Source organism: Pongo pygmaeus, chromosome 15, assembly GCF_028885625.2.
Source record: "Pongo pygmaeus isolate AG05252 chromosome 15, NHGRI_mPonPyg2-v2.0_pri, whole genome shotgun sequence".
In the NCBI taxonomy this organism is placed as follows: domain Eukaryota; kingdom Metazoa; phylum Chordata; class Mammalia; order Primates; family Hominidae; genus Pongo; species Pongo pygmaeus.
The window spans coordinates 67669216-67683873 of record NC_072388.2 but is presented as its reverse complement, the minus strand read 5'-3'; the positions used below and the strand labels follow the sequence as shown (position 1 = coordinate 67683873).

Genomic DNA, 14658 nt, shown 5'->3' with positions numbered 1-14658 from the left:
CCCTAAAGTGCCCTCTCCTGAGGCCTTTGCCTTGTTCAGGAGAATATTGACAGCTCAGTAATATACACTAAGCTTTCTGAGGGGCTTGAGGACTTTGAGAGATAAGATAGTCTGGCTTTTACAGACTACCACAGGGCCCCAGTGATGCAGTTGTTTTCAGAAATACTTGTGTCAATAATCAGGTATTTTTCAGATGGGCAACAGATCCCCGTCGTCCTACCCTGAACCACTTTACTCTCCCCCAGGCTCCAAGCCCAGGGCCTCTCCGCATTTCCAGGCCTCAGGGCCTGCCTTATCCAGGGCTGGGGATGGAGGCTAGAGAGTGACACAGATCAAACTTACAAGTTGTCAGTTGACCATTTAAGGGAAGTCTACACTGAATAATCCTTTGCCAAGTGAATAGCCCCGGAATTTGTTTTGTGGTGTAATAAGAGTTGCCAAATGGCTTAGTTTACATACAACAGCATGGCATATAGACGGTTTCAGCGAGACATGACTCTAGGCACTTGATAGGCCAAATGTAGGCAGTTATCATGGTTCCTATTTCAGAGATGAAGAAACTGAGGCCTTGGTCAGTGACTTGAAAAGTCACATAGCTAGAAAATGGCCAAGATTTGGATCCAGGATTGCCTAACTTCAATGTCCTGGCTCATTGATTCTCAAACATTAGTATTTGGGTCGTGAGATGGAAATTTACCAAAAATGCAGATTCCCCGGCCCCATCTGGACCGAGAAATCAGCATTCCAAACTTTAAACAAGGGGACTCCAGGTGTCTCTCTCTCTCTCTTTCAACCTGAAGAATCTGGGGGATTTTGCAAATGACCTGAAGCCTGAGAGGAACTGCAACACTGCAGGGCTCTCAGGAGGGGGTACCCTGCTGACGCCTGTGACTAGGCCTAACCGTCTGGGGTTCTGCGGCCCAGTGCTGCACACTGTCATCTGCCTTGAGGTGCGCCTGGGCCGATGAATAAGTACACCCGCAGCGGCTCCTTCACTCCGAAGACTTTCACTTTCCCCCTTGCACAAAACCGAACATCCCACCCTACCACCACCTCCAAGCTAAAATACCTGGGCCGCCCCTCCCCACGAAGGGACGCGCTCCAGGCGAATGGGGAGGGCCCGGAAGTCGGGCCCGGGACAGAGGAGGCGACCCACCGCCTCCCGGTCGGAAGCGGCAGTGCAGGTGAGGCGGCGGCCAGCCTGGGGACCGCGCGGGTAAGGAGCGGGAGGGCGGACTGCACCGCGAAGTTGGCGGGGGACTGCCACGCACGCCTCGCCTCGGCCTTCCTGCACCATAGGGGCTGGCCGTCCTCCCGCCACCCCTGGGCACCTGTTGACCACGTCTGGGCGAGGGCGGGTCGGCTCCCGCCCTCGGGCCCTCACCCCACCCCGGCCAGCCGCGGCGGGGACGCCGGGTCAGCGAAGGGTTAAGGGACTCGCTCCTTCCTCTCGGCTCCCTCACCCTTGGAAAGTCCCCGAAATGACGTTTCAACCCGACAATTTAAAAAAGAGTTTAATTATAGAGACAGGCTCTGGGAGCTGGAACAAACCCTCGGTCGGCGGGGCCGGTAAACAACTCGGGAGCGAGCGGGCTAGGCCAGCCGCAGCCTTGCGGAGCCCGCGTCCCCGGGGAGAGGGGGAGGGGAGGGCCTCCGGGAGTTGGAAAAGCCGAGGAAATTCGAGGAATCAGCTTTCTTTGGAAAAACCCACTTTGTAGGCATTCTGGGGCGCCTGATGGTGCTCCTGGCCGGTCCCGCAGCCTTGGAGGGAAAGCGGCGCCGCCCGAAGCAGGGGCACAGCCGGTGCCCCGCGGGGACAGGCCGTGGGCCGGGAAGGGGGCCCCGCCCGCTCCCAGTCCCTTTCCCCTTTGCTTTTTTCCAGCCCCTCCTCCGGTCACCCCAGCTGAGCTTCGCGAACCCTTGGGAGTTAAAGACCAGCTGGCCCCTTTTTTTGGGGGAGCGGGAATAGGTGGAGGCCGGGGGAATAAAAAACCGAAATAGCTTCACATCAGAACTCAGACTAACCTTGTGGTTTCAACGCGCACCCTGCTCTGTCCTGAAATCTGGAACTCATTACCTCATCACCAAGAAACTGCACGAAATCTACCCCCCCCGCCCCGCCCCAACACCCACTTGGGAAAGGAACGAGCAAACATCCCTCTAAGAAAGAAACCTACACTTGAATGATTTAAATTAAGGTGGATGGAAGTTATTTCCCTTTCTGGCGCTTGCCAGATTTCAAGAAAAGCTGAAAAATGGGAGCAGGGGGAGGGAAGCAACAGACGGCTGGAGGGCAGCAGCAGAACAAGCGAGGAGCAGCAGCCGGGTTAAAGTGGGGGCCATCCATTTCGGGCAGAAGAGACAATGAAAGCCGACCCCGCTGGGATCACGTAGGTTCGTGGCTGCAGCAAAAGTTGTGTTTCGCAAAGTTGAAAAACAGCCGGTTTCTCAAACAGTTGTGATTTGGAAGGTTTCGCTGGGTTTGCCCAGATGTTTACGAATAAATAAGAAATGCAGTTGTTAAAAAAAGTGTGTGTTGGGGGTGGTGAGAATGCGCTCTCTTCGGCCCGCCCCGTCCTTTCCAAAGAAACGTGCTCATAATGGGGTGACCTAATTACATCGCAATGGAACTCAATCTTAGCCACTCCGCAGCACCGGGTTTCGTAACAGACTCGGCGGCCTCGAGTGCTGGGAAGAAACGTGCGAGGGCCGAGGGGGCGGCGGAGTCCGAGTGGAAATCGGAAAGAAGCGCAGCCCTGCGACTTCCGCCTGGGTCATCACGCCAGCACTCGGGCCAAGGCGCAGGGGGCGGGTGGGGGACACGTTAACTTTTTATTTGGGTGGGTGACATCCAAACCTAACTATGTATTTTATCATTTTCAAGGGAGTCATGCTCCATTGCGGGCCCTTTGGTTTCGTGGCTCCCATGCCCCCCTCTCCATCTCCCGCCAAAACGGCGCAGCGTGACAAGCCATATGTTCCACTCCCGTGGGGGCGACTGAGAAGCAACAATAAAAGTGCCGCTTCCATCCACCTCTTTACCTTCATTCTTACCAAAGTAACCTTTTTTCATTGTTCTAGAGTCTTGAGGTGTGTGTGGGGAGGATGGAAGAGGAGGGAGGGTTGTGGCGCCGCCCGGAATTCGGAGCGCGCGTGGAAAGTAGTGAGTTGCTCGGTGGGCTTTTTCTGGGAGGAAGGGGCATTCAGGAAGGATTAGGGTTTTCTTGACTAAAAAGTTTAAAGATTGGATGCGTGAAAAGAAACGCCACGCCTAGGCCGAGTAAAACAAACAATCGGCCCGAGTTGTAGTCTTTTTTTGCGACACCCCCCACCCGCCCACACCCGGAGAGCGCCGGCTGCAAAGCGAGCGCGAGTGTCGACGCGTGCGGCGCTCTAAATTGTGCCGCGCTCGCCCCCGCCAGGCCATGTTCTCCTGGGGAAAAAGTTTCCCTAGTCCCCCCAGCACCGCGCCCCACCCTACGCCCCGCTGGAAAAAAAACAGCAACATAAAATCCTAGGCTTGAACATTCTGTGCGTCCCAAATTTCTAATGTCCTCGGCCTGCCCGGTTTGCGGAAGGGAGCCGAGTGTCGAAGAGAAGTCGGGAAAAGGTAAGTTGTGCAGACAGTTGGGGAAGTTTCAAGGGGACCGCCAGCTCAAGATGGAAACTGCCGCCCGGGCGCTAAGGACGGGCTTCAGCTCCCGCTGGCAAAAAGAGAAAGTCGAGCCCGCCTTCCTGCCCAACAAAAAACAACAACACGACAACAAGAACCCCGGAGGGAGTGGAATGAGTGACGTCACAGCCGCGCTCTGAGGCTGACAAAGGAGGGGGCGCGCCCCTCCCGCTCTGCGCCCGCGCGGCCCCGGAGAGGGGGCGCCTGAAGCGCCGGGTAGGGAAGTCAGCCGACTCGAAACTTTTCCTCTTTAAGAAAAAAAAAAGTTGTGCGCGGCTCGGAGTGGGTTTTTTTTTTTTCCGCCTTCTTTTCTCGTCTCCCCTCCCCCTTCTTCCTTTTGAAAGTTTCTTCTCCTCCCCCTGCCCCCCCTCCCCGCCTGACCGCATGGCTGATTCAACTCCAGTGTCAATCAACTTCTTTTTCCTCCTCTTCCTCATTTAAATAAGTTTAAAGCTCCTCCTCCCCCCGGCCCACCAAATCTGAAACTTTATAAATTGGGCTTTGCGCGCCCCAGCCCGGAGTCAGAAAGGCGAGGGGCGCCGGTAACTGGCGTGTGGGACTCCAGACAGGAGAGGCTGCGCCTTCCCCGCACCGGGACCTTCGCGACACACCAGATCCTCGCCCCTGGCCCGCGCGAGCGCACAGGATGACCACCACCCTCGTGTCTGCCACCATCTTCGACTTGAGCGAAGTTTTATGCAAGGTAAAGGGGGGCGGAGCATTTGCTTTTCAAAAAGTCTTTTTCTTTTGCCTTAAAAAAGAACCCCCAAAAGTTGGGGTCTTGGAAGGCAATGGGGAAAGTGGTGCAGCGAGATGATTCTTTTCTCCTCCCGCATTTCTCCCAAGTTTGAAGGAATTTGGCCCCGTCCTTCCCACCCTTTGAGTTTCAACAGTTCCTGGCGGGGATTACATGTGAATCTGGAGGCCAGGGTTTCGAGGGGCGAAGTTTGCCTGGCAGGGCAGCCCGGGGGCCTCGGGGGGAGGGCTGGGATTGGGACAAGTTTTGGGCGATTCTGTTTTACGTAACGTGCTGCTGGATCCCAGGTTCGCTGGTCTGATCGGGTTCCCAGTCTGTGCCCTAGGTCTGTCCAGGAGCATTACCCACCCGTGGGGTTGGGAGTGGGAGGTCCCTTGGGGAAGTGAGTCTCGGGACGATGTTTTCCTCCACTCTTTGCGGGGGAGCTGGGGATATGCGAGGAAGAAAGGCCAAGTTGTGATTCAAAAAGATGTTGCAGAAAAGTTTGCAGTGGGGCTTGAGTCCGCGCTAGCTCCGTTGGGCTTCTTCCCGCGATAGCCGATCGTGCAGCAAACTTTGGGGTGAAAGAGGCATTCATATTGACCCGCTTACCTGTGTTGCCGAGGCATTGCGGCTCATCGATTGCGGGCGGGGTTGGGGGGGGAGGTGGTGACAAAATGCTGGCTTGAACTCAAGAGCCCTGCGAGTAAGGATTTAATGGGGGCCTCCTTGAAACTTGTTGCTTATCAGCCAGTGTTGAAAAAGCAAATTTTAAACTCGGAATGTTCCAGGACTGCGGTTTAAATGTACATAGCAAAAGTCCATGCATGTTGTTAAATTTCTTTCCAACCTCCCCCTCCCAATTTGAGAGGGTGAAGCTGCTGGGCTACTTTTTAATTGCTGAAGTGTTTTGCCTTCTCTTAACACGTCGGGTCATGTTGCTCTGTTTTCCCAGCTTGCTGCTCCTGTTGGTGCAGCTGCCAACGCCCCAGGGCTGCAGGGTTGGGGTGCAGGGACGCCGAGGAGCTGAAGAATAGCATTTAAAAAGTTTGAATTTTTCAGCTTCCTTCCGTCCCTGCACATTCCCAAACTCCACTTGCCAGCCCGGCTGCCAGCGCTCCCCAACACTTCTTCCTTCTTTTCTCGACTCTCCCGCTCTTTGATCTATTTCTTTCTTTGGCCCCCCCCCCCCTCAGGACTTTTTAAATGAACCTCATTGTTGGGAACCAGCTCTCGACTGGGTTCCTGTAATCCTCTCGGTGGGGTGGTTGCAGTTACAGATTCCCGGTCCCCCCCTGCTGATCCTAAGGGACCAACATTAAAATTTGCACAATGACACCCACATGGGCTGGGAACTAACTCCTAGGTCCCTGACCTGCACCCTTTCCAAATCTTGGGTACAATTTGGGCAGGTGACCAGGGTCCTATTGGAACAGAAACCTGCCATTGGTGGCTCTGCCCCCATCCCCACCACCCCCAATCCGCTATTGACTAGGAGGTGGATAGGGGGGTTGGTGCTTTCCTTTTCCTTTCCATCTGCAGCTTTGCGTTAAAGATTAAACACTGGAGCTCTTATCCAAGCTTGCTCTTGCAGCCAAAAGACTAATTGCAAAGGCATCTTCTCAGTGAAGGGGGCGGGGTGGGCTGGGGGTGAGTGGAAATGGTGAGAGAGATTATTGTAGAAAATATCTCTTCCGGGAACTTAGGGCAAAGAGTTTTATTTTCAGGAATCACATCCCTGCCTCCCCCAACCTCAGACCAGGCCCCCAATCTCCTCCCCACAAGAAAAAGCAAAGGCAGTCTGAAAACCTGTTGCCAAAGGAAGGGAACACTTCTGAAGGAGGAAGTTGAGAGTCTTTGGCCAGGTCTTGAAGGAGGGGGTATCAATTAAGCAGAGACTGATTGGAAGGGGACCTAACCTAGCCTATGATAGACTTCTTTCTGAGGTTTACCTGTTTTTGTTGCGGGCAGTGGCGGGGGCGGGGTGCGGTAATCTAGAGAGGTCTGGGTTGTGTGAGATATTTTGAGTTGAAGAATCTGTTTGACTAGTAAAGAAGTTGAACTTTATAGATTAAAGTGGTAGCTTTGGGGACAGAGGATATAGGGGTTGCATTGCAGGAGTCAGCATGGAGCAGGGTGCTTGTCACACAGTTTGGATCTTGTGGTTTCTTACGCATGGAGCCAAAATAAACCCAGGTGAATGGCCTATGGGAGGGAGAGAGGGAAGGGAGCTTGCTAGAGCAGAGGTAGAGGTGAGTTCTTTGAGAAAGAGCGGGCGTTTGTGATTGTGTAGGGGGCTGCCCATAGTGGACATCCTGGTGGATGTCCTCCGTCTTTACCATCCTTTCTCTTCTCTCTTCAGGGTAACAAGATGCTCAACTATAGTGCTCCCAGTGCAGGGGGCTGCCTGCTGGACAGAAAGGCAGTGGGCACCCCTGCTGGTGGGGGCTTCCCTCGGAGGCACTCAGTCACCCTGCCCAGCTCCAAGTTCCACCAGAATCAGCTCATCAGCAGCCTCAAGGGTGAGCCAGCCCCCGCTCTGAGCTCGCGAGACAGCCGCTTCCGAGACCGCTCCTTCTCGGAAGGGGGCGAGCGGCTGCTGCCCACCCAGAAGCAGCCTGGGGGCGGCCAGGTCAACTCCAGCCGCTACAAGACGGAGCTGTGCCGCCCCTTTGAGGAAAACGGTGCCTGTAAGTACGGGGACAAGTGCCAGTTCGCACACGGCATCCACGAGCTCCGCAGCCTGACCCGCCACCCCAAGTACAAGACGGAGCTGTGCCGCACCTTCCACACCATCGGCTTTTGCCCCTACGGGCCCCGCTGCCACTTCATCCACAACGCCGAAGAGCGCCGTGCCCTGGCCGGGGCCCGGGACCTCTCCGCTGACCGTCCCCGCCTCCAGCATAGCTTTAGCTTTGCTGGGTTTCCTAGTGCCGCTGCCACCGCCGCTGCCACCGGGCTGCTGGACAGCCCCACGTCCATCACCCCACCCCCTATTCTGAGCGCCGATGACCTCCTGGGCTCACCTACCCTGCCTGATGGCACCAATAACCCTTTTGCCTTCTCCAGCCAGGAGCTGGCAAGCCTCTTTGCCCCTAGCATGGGGCTGCCCGGGGGTGGCTCCCCGACCACCTTCCTCTTCCGGCCCATGTCCGAGTCCCCTCACATGTTTGACTCTCCCCCCAGCCCTCAGGATTCTCTCTCGGACCAGGAGGGCTACCTGAGCAGCTCCAGCAGCAGCCACAGTGGCTCAGACTCCCCGACCTTGGACAACTCAAGACGCCTGCCCATCTTCAGCAGACTTTCCATCTCAGATGACTAAGACAGGGTAGGGAGGGACCTCCTGCCTACTCCAGCCCCTACCCTGCACCCACATCCCATACCCTCTTCTCCCTACCCATCCAATTCCCCACAGGCCCTACATTAACAAGGTTAAGCTCAACCCCTTTCCCCCAGCACCTCAGAATGTGCCCTCCCTCTCCCCCTCATAACCCCACCTAACATAAGGACAAGTCAATTTGTCAGTAGCTTCTTCTGGCTTGAAACCCCCTCCCTGGATTTTATAGCCCACTTACCATGCATAACAGACAAGTCCCCTATTTTGTCAGTAGATGCCTTTTTTTTTTTCCGGCTTAAGCCTTAAGTGCCAAATCACAAGAGAAAAAGCAGTAACAGTTTACAGAAGCAACTTAGTGCCTTGTAATCTAACTTTGTCACTGTGACTACATTACCTCTTCAGCGCCAGAGGGCACCCGTGGGCCTCCCGGAGCCTCTGCCCATGGGGGGGTGGAGACCCGGAACCAGCAGCCCCCTCCACTGGCGACACAACTGCACCTTCCCTCATTTCAGTCTCCCGCACACTTATTCCTCCTCCCCTCTTCCCGGCGGCACCTCTCCACCTGTACCCCCCGGCCCCTTGGAAGAGTTGTTGCCAGACAAGGGTTTTGGGGGAAACCTGTCTTGACATTCAAAACCTTTTTCTTCCCGATCTGAACCCCTGTTGACTAATCTTGCCTGGGTTTGTGTAGGTCTGCAGGAAGGAAGGCTGAAAAAGCGGACGAAGATTTTGACTTAAGTGGGACTTTGTGATTTAATTTTTTCTTTTTTTTAAGTGGGGAGGAAGGGGAAGCTAGATGGACTAGGAGAGACTTGATTTTGGTGCTAAAGTTCCCCAGTTCATATGTGACATCTTTTTAAAAAAAATAACAACAAAAAAAAAAATGAGAGAAAAGCTAAAAAAAAAAAAAGTAAGGGGTGAGCAGTTAATGGTATTCATTCCACATACAATATCTGTGTAAAACGATTTCCTGTAGAAGTAGCTTTAATGGTTTTTGCTCTAGAATACCGTAGGTCTATCCTTAGAGCACTCACGCCATGCTTTCTTCCCTGGGTTTTAAACTTCATATAACTTTCAGAAATTGGAGAGCAAAAATTTTGCTTGTCACTGCACATCAATATAAAAAAGCTTATTTAACTTATCAAAACGTATTTATTGCCAAACTATGCTTTTTTTTTGTTAATTTTGTTCATATTTATCGGGATGACAAATCCATAGAATATATTCTTTTATGTTAAATTATGATCTTCATATTAATCTTAAAATTTTGTGACGTGTCTTTTTCCTTTTTTTCCACAGTTTTAATATATTATTCTTCAACGACATTTTTTGTAACTTTACACTTTTTTGGTTATTTTATTTTAAAAAAATGAAAAATTAATTTAAAAAAATGCAAAAAACTGTTGGATTATTTATTTTAGAAATTCCCCCCTTTGTGTTGGACTGCAAATTGAGTTTCTTTCTCTTTAGGCCTTTCACAACTAGGACTGAGAATGTATGTAAAAGTTCTGTGACAGTACAGAAGGAAAACAACTTTTTATGTATAGCTTCTAAAAGGGAAAAAAAAAAAAAGAGAAACCCTTTGACTTCCACGTGCCCATCTCAAGACATTCCACTCACAGATTTGAGGTTCTGGATTCCAGGTCTGGAGTTTTCCAATGTTAATGTAAACAGAACTGGCACACACACATTAAGATGAATGTAATTATTATTCCTCTTGCTGGTCACTACCGTCGCTTTCTATTTCTCTTTCTTTGTGTGAATTTATTTAAAAGAAAAAAAAACTTTTTGTAACGACTATTTGCAGTTTAAAAATCAATAAACCCCGTTTTTTCAAGAAACATTGATGGTGGAGCTGATTTTACTTGGTTTTGGTTTGACTTTGCCAGTAAGGTTCTCCCCTGGTATACCTTGCAAGTCCTGGGGAGGGGGAGGCGGAGAGAGAGGGCTGTGGCTGTGGTTGGCGGCATCTCTCATCCCTATAGCTAAGCCTATAGCTCCCTTCCTTGATGCTGGCAGTTTGCTGAGCTTAGACGGGACGGGGTGGAGGTTTTCTGCAAAGGAGCGTGTACTTCCTGCTGTATTACTTCTGAAAAGACTGTGCAGTGTGTTAGTTGTTGGCCGAATAGCAATGGGCCCAGCCTTGCTGACACTTGTGTGGCCTCTGCGGTTCTTCTGGGCAGTCAAGGCTCAGGGCCTTCCAGTCCGTCCTGTCCATCCTGTGCTCTTCATTCCTTTGGATGGTGTTTGGGGTGCCAAAATGATAAAGGAGGACCTAGCACATGGCACACTTGCAGGCTTGGATTTGAGTGAGTTCTTTTATTGGGGTGCCTTGGGCTCATTTTGCCCACAAGAAATTTACCTCAGTCCTAGCCTCTCAACACCTACCCGTGTGGGGAGGGTATAAGGAAGTACTGCCTGCTTGGAGAGGAACGTCCAGCGGGGTGAGGGGCTCAGTCACAAGGAACTGGGGACTGGGACTGGGTTTGACATATCCTTTTGGGTTTGGAGGGCTGTTAAGGGGAAGTGAGTGTTAACACTGGCCAATACAACACAGCAAGTCACCAAGGGTTCCCACCACCTTAGTTACAATCTCAGATGCTATGCGAAATTAGGTGTGTTATCTTGGGAAAGGTGGGGTCTCCTTGGCTAGATGCACCCCCACCAAGGCTAGATGACCACTTAGAGGTGGCATTTCACCTGCCAGAGGAGTTGGAACTTTCTAAAAATCTTGACTGAGCCCTGGGAGGATTTATTTGGGGAGAGGCAGAGATTGCTATTTGAAGCTCACTTGCCTTTGATTCCTTTACACCCAGGAAGTTTTGGGAGTTCAGCTGAGTCACCATGATTCCACCAGGCCTCTTCCGAAGGTCTGCAGCAGACATTGGGCAGGCCAGGGATGTCCCTGAGACTTCCTCTACTCTCAACTCATTTCCCTGGTCATCAGATATCTACTGGGGGTCAGGAGTGAGGTAGAAAAATAGGGACTATTACCTGTTCCAGGGCAGGGGCTGGTGGTTTAGGAAGGGGAAAAGCAGCCCTTCTTAGGACTGCTTAGCCATTCCTAGGCCTCTTGTCCCTTAAGGAGGAAATGAACTTTGTGTGTGTGTGGAGGTGGTGGTGGTGGTTGGTGGTGGTGGCATGTGATCTTCCTTTCAGAGTAAAAGTAAAAAAGACATTTAATCATTCACCTTGAGCTCATTCCCTGCAGGCATACCTGAGCATGTGGCAGACACCTTTCTAACTTCCCCTCTCATGGTGGAGCTGGTTAGGTTCCTAGAGGCCCAGGCGTACCTCCTGGCCAGCCCTGAATTTCCTCTAGGGGAGTCAGTCCTTTGACTGAGTCAGTCCTTCGACTTTGTCTAACCAAGATAGAGACATTGACTACTGGAGGCACTGGAGGGTGGGGGTTGGCTGTAAAGCCCAGGGGAGACTCCTTATCATGTGGGGAAGCTCCATGTCCCTGGGCCTTAACCCTTTACCTCTACCTAAGTGTCTCCCTGGGGAACTCACTCAGGCTGGGATTTAGGTCACCCAGGCCCATGTGTGGTAGCCACAAGAGCCTGGTTGTGTCCCATCGAGTCCTTAAAGTTAGAGGAGATGGCCCTCGGGAAAGGAAACAGCAGAATCTTTCAGGCCCATTATTTGTCCAGGATGTTAGAAGAAGAGGCCTCAGCAGCAGCCCCGTGCTGTAGTCTAGCAGGGAGGCCAGGGACGTGTGAGCCCAGAGCTGGCAAGAAACCCCTATCTCTGAGCTCCTCTGCAGCTGGGAAGGATAGGAACTATGCTGAGGGAGTTGAAGGGAAGGCTTTCACGAGGGAAGTGGGTCAGGAAAGGCCAGGCCAATCCTGGGGCACAAAGCCTTCTTCTCCACCCCTTACCCTGGAGGCCAGGGTGTCTTGAAGGCTGGGTTTAGGGGCCTGCACCAGGTCTGCCATGGATGGGCGGGGCCTCTGTGGCTACTGGCCCTGCAACCCACTCTCTGGCTGTTGGATGAAGATCTTCCCTTGGAGCAGCTCAAAGAAATGAGCTATTTTGGCCACTGAGCAATGCCTTTCCTGGCCTGGAGGCATCATTCTCAGGAGGAAGGCTAGGGGCCTGCTATGGTTCAGTGACACTCACGAAAGGAGGGCTTTGAGGGCCAACTGAGATTGTGGGTTAGTCTGAAGATGGGTTTTCCAGTCGACTGGATCACAAAGCACTGGTTACTGAAGAGGGTGAGTGGGTCATGGCAGGGGAAGGATCCAGGGCATGAAGGAAGAAGGGGTGTTGAATGGAGCCCTTGGACCAGGGTTCAAATCCCAGCTCCCCTTCTAGCAGCTTGTGCTTTGGATAAATGACTCAACCTTGGATTTTTCAGCTGTATCTCAAGGGGTTACTATGAGATCAAGTGAGCCATTAGTCATGACAGCTGTTTGTAAGTGCTAGGTAGTCCTCTAAGAACTTCTGTGTGTTAACTCACTGAATGATCATAATGACCCCACGGAGGAAGCTCTATACTATTCCCTCTGTGCAGATGGAGAAATTGGGGTGCAGAGAAATTCACTAATTTGTCATACAGGGAGACAGCGTCAGGATTTGAACCCAGGCAGGCGAGCTCCATCACTATGCTAGAGTGTTGTAGGCTGGGACACTGGAGCAGTCCCTGGCACACAGTAACTGCAAATCAATCAGTGTTAGTTGCCCTCTCCCTTGGCCTTTTGTGGAGATTCTGCATGAACACAGGAGGCAACCAGTTGGATTAGATGATTCTGCACACACCCCCTCCGTTGAGTGCCATGACCTCACCTCCCATGAGGCCCTGCATTGGCACATTTGGAGGATGGAGTCTGGGAGGAGGGGGTAGGCCACCCCTTGGACTTTCCCCTTCTCTGCCTGCCATGAGGTGGCTTCTGTTAATGATCAACAGACCAAAGGGTGCCCTAGGGCTGCCTCAGGGAGTTGGCTCCATGCCCTTCTTCCCCCGGGGTCTTCCATCCCTGTGTGTAGCCAACCATTTAATCATGTCTGGTTGGACTGACTGGAGGCTACCTGAGTTCAGAGGGGGAGGAGGTGGGGAGGTTAGCCAGGCCCCTGGTCACCCCCTTGCTGCCTTGCAGGTGGCCCTTCTAAGGCCTGCTGCTTGCCTGCTGGGCAGCAGGCAGAGATTCTGAAGGTTGGAGAGCAAGGCAAAATCTCAGCCTTTTCTTGAATAAGGTCAGCACTGGGGGTCTCACCTCTTGATAGGTAAGGCTTGTGTTGAGAAACCTGGCCTACAATGCTTTCTGTGGGAGTCCCAGATGGTTACAGCTGAGTTACCGTCGTAGAAAACTAGACTCTGAGGAGCCAGGGCCGGGGCTGCCCATAAGAGCCAGCTGCTGGTCAGTGGACAAGGATGCCTCCTCCACATTGAGGCTGTTTGCAGTTGTTTTGAAATGTTGGCAAAGCCCAGGTCTCAAAGTACAGGGCTGTGAGTGATGACTGTACCTGTGCTATCAGCTTAGGTTGCAATGAAAATAAATATGAGCAATCGCCAAAACTAAGGCAATTTTTTCAGCACCTGGAGCCAGGCAGGTAGCTTCCCCCTGACTCCAAATGTACCTCAGGGAGAAGGAGCTCATGGCCACACAGGTCAGCATTCATTTCTGCCAATCTCAGTATTCCAGAGCTATGGGAGGCTCTATTGTCCATGGTAAGGAGCTGGTTTTGGAGTTACAGGGACCTGGGTTCAAGTCCCTGTTCGGCCTCAAGGTCACTCTGTGACTTTAAGCTAAACACTTAGTAAGAAGTTCAGGTCCCAGTTTCCTCATTTGTAAAATAGGATGATGGTGATAATGGTGATGATAATGACACCTAGGTCAATGGACAAACAAACTGTGGCATTGTCACACCATGGAATACTATGCAGCTATATAAAAGAACAAATAACTGGTACACAACAATGTGGATTAATTGCAAAAACAAAGTTGAATGAAAGAAACCAGCCACAACAGAGCACATATTGCATGAGCCCATTTGTATGAAGTTCATAAACAGGCAAAAGTGATCTATGATGATTGATATTTGATTAGAGGATAGAGAATACATGTAAAAGTTCATTGACCTGTGCACTGAAGATTTGAGCACTTCACTGTAAGTTATACTTCAAAAAGACAAACCTATACAGTTGTCGTGAGTGTTAAATAATACGTGTAAGGAAAAGAAAAAGAAATTCAGTACCTGGCCCATTATAGGCACTTAATAAACTGTGGCTGGTCTTTGTAATAGCAACAACTGGATAGTGCAGGTACTATTCTAGTCCCCTTTTATAGAAGGAGGGAATGGTCTCAGAGCAGGTGAGTAACCTGCCCAGGGGATGTGGGGCTTGAATCCCACCCCAATGGGTCTCAAGCTTGCAGAGTTTCCTACTACCTAATACTGTCCCTCAGTGAACAGGTGCTGTTTCTGCAGGAAAGCTAAATTTGCAGTAATCCAGGCACAACCAAGTTGACTAATTAGTAAGTGTAATCATCTACATTAGAAAAGTTTTTCTTTTTGCAGATTTAAAATAAGCCTCCTTGCTAGTCAGTACCTCCCATGCCCTGTGGGAGGTAAAGGGAGGCCGAGTTGGGAGCTAGCTGGGCTCTGAGCGGCCGGAGAGTGGAGAACCTTGACTGTCTGGTGGGCCAGCATCCAGAAGCCACTGTCCTGGGAGTCACCCCTGTGGGCTGCTTGCCTGCCTGTCCTGGCCTATCCATCCCCTGGGCTGATAACGGCTTAGAGGGGCCTTGGGGAAGGCCTGCCTGGCCCAGCCCCTCTTTACTGGCCCTCAAGCTCAAGGGTGCACGGAAGCCTTGTATGACTGTCACAGCACCATTTCCACCCTCTGTTCCATTCCACTTTTTTGGGAAGTGGTCCTTGGAGCTCCACAGGGAGATGTTCAGCTCAGCCAGT

At 51.9% G+C, this 14658-nt stretch overlaps 1 protein-coding gene across 1 annotated transcript; it reads left to right on the top strand.

Moving 5' to 3' along the window:
* Positions 1-943: 943 nt before the first annotated feature.
* ZFP36L1 (ZFP36 ring finger protein like 1) lies at positions 944-9587 on the top strand. Its single transcript, XM_054447516.2, has 2 exons — positions 944-4376; positions 6772-9587. The coding sequence occupies exons 1-2, from the start codon at positions 4320-4322 to the stop codon at positions 7729-7731; spliced, it is 1017 nt and encodes a 338-aa protein (XP_054303491.1). The 5' UTR covers positions 944-4319; the 3' UTR covers positions 7732-9587.
* Positions 9588-14658: the final 5071 nt, after the last annotated feature.

What these genes read in the sequence shown, in the direction of transcription:
- ZFP36L1 (XM_054447516.2), top strand. Translation starts at nt 4,320, where the DNA reads ATGACCACCACCCTCGTGTCTGCCACCATCTTCGACTTGAGCGAAGTT. An exon ending in TGAGCGAAGTTTTATGCAAG is followed by an intron (nt 4,377 to 6,771) that starts GTAAAGGGGGGC and finishes TTCTCTCTTCAG; the next exon opens with GGTAACAAGATGCTCAACTA.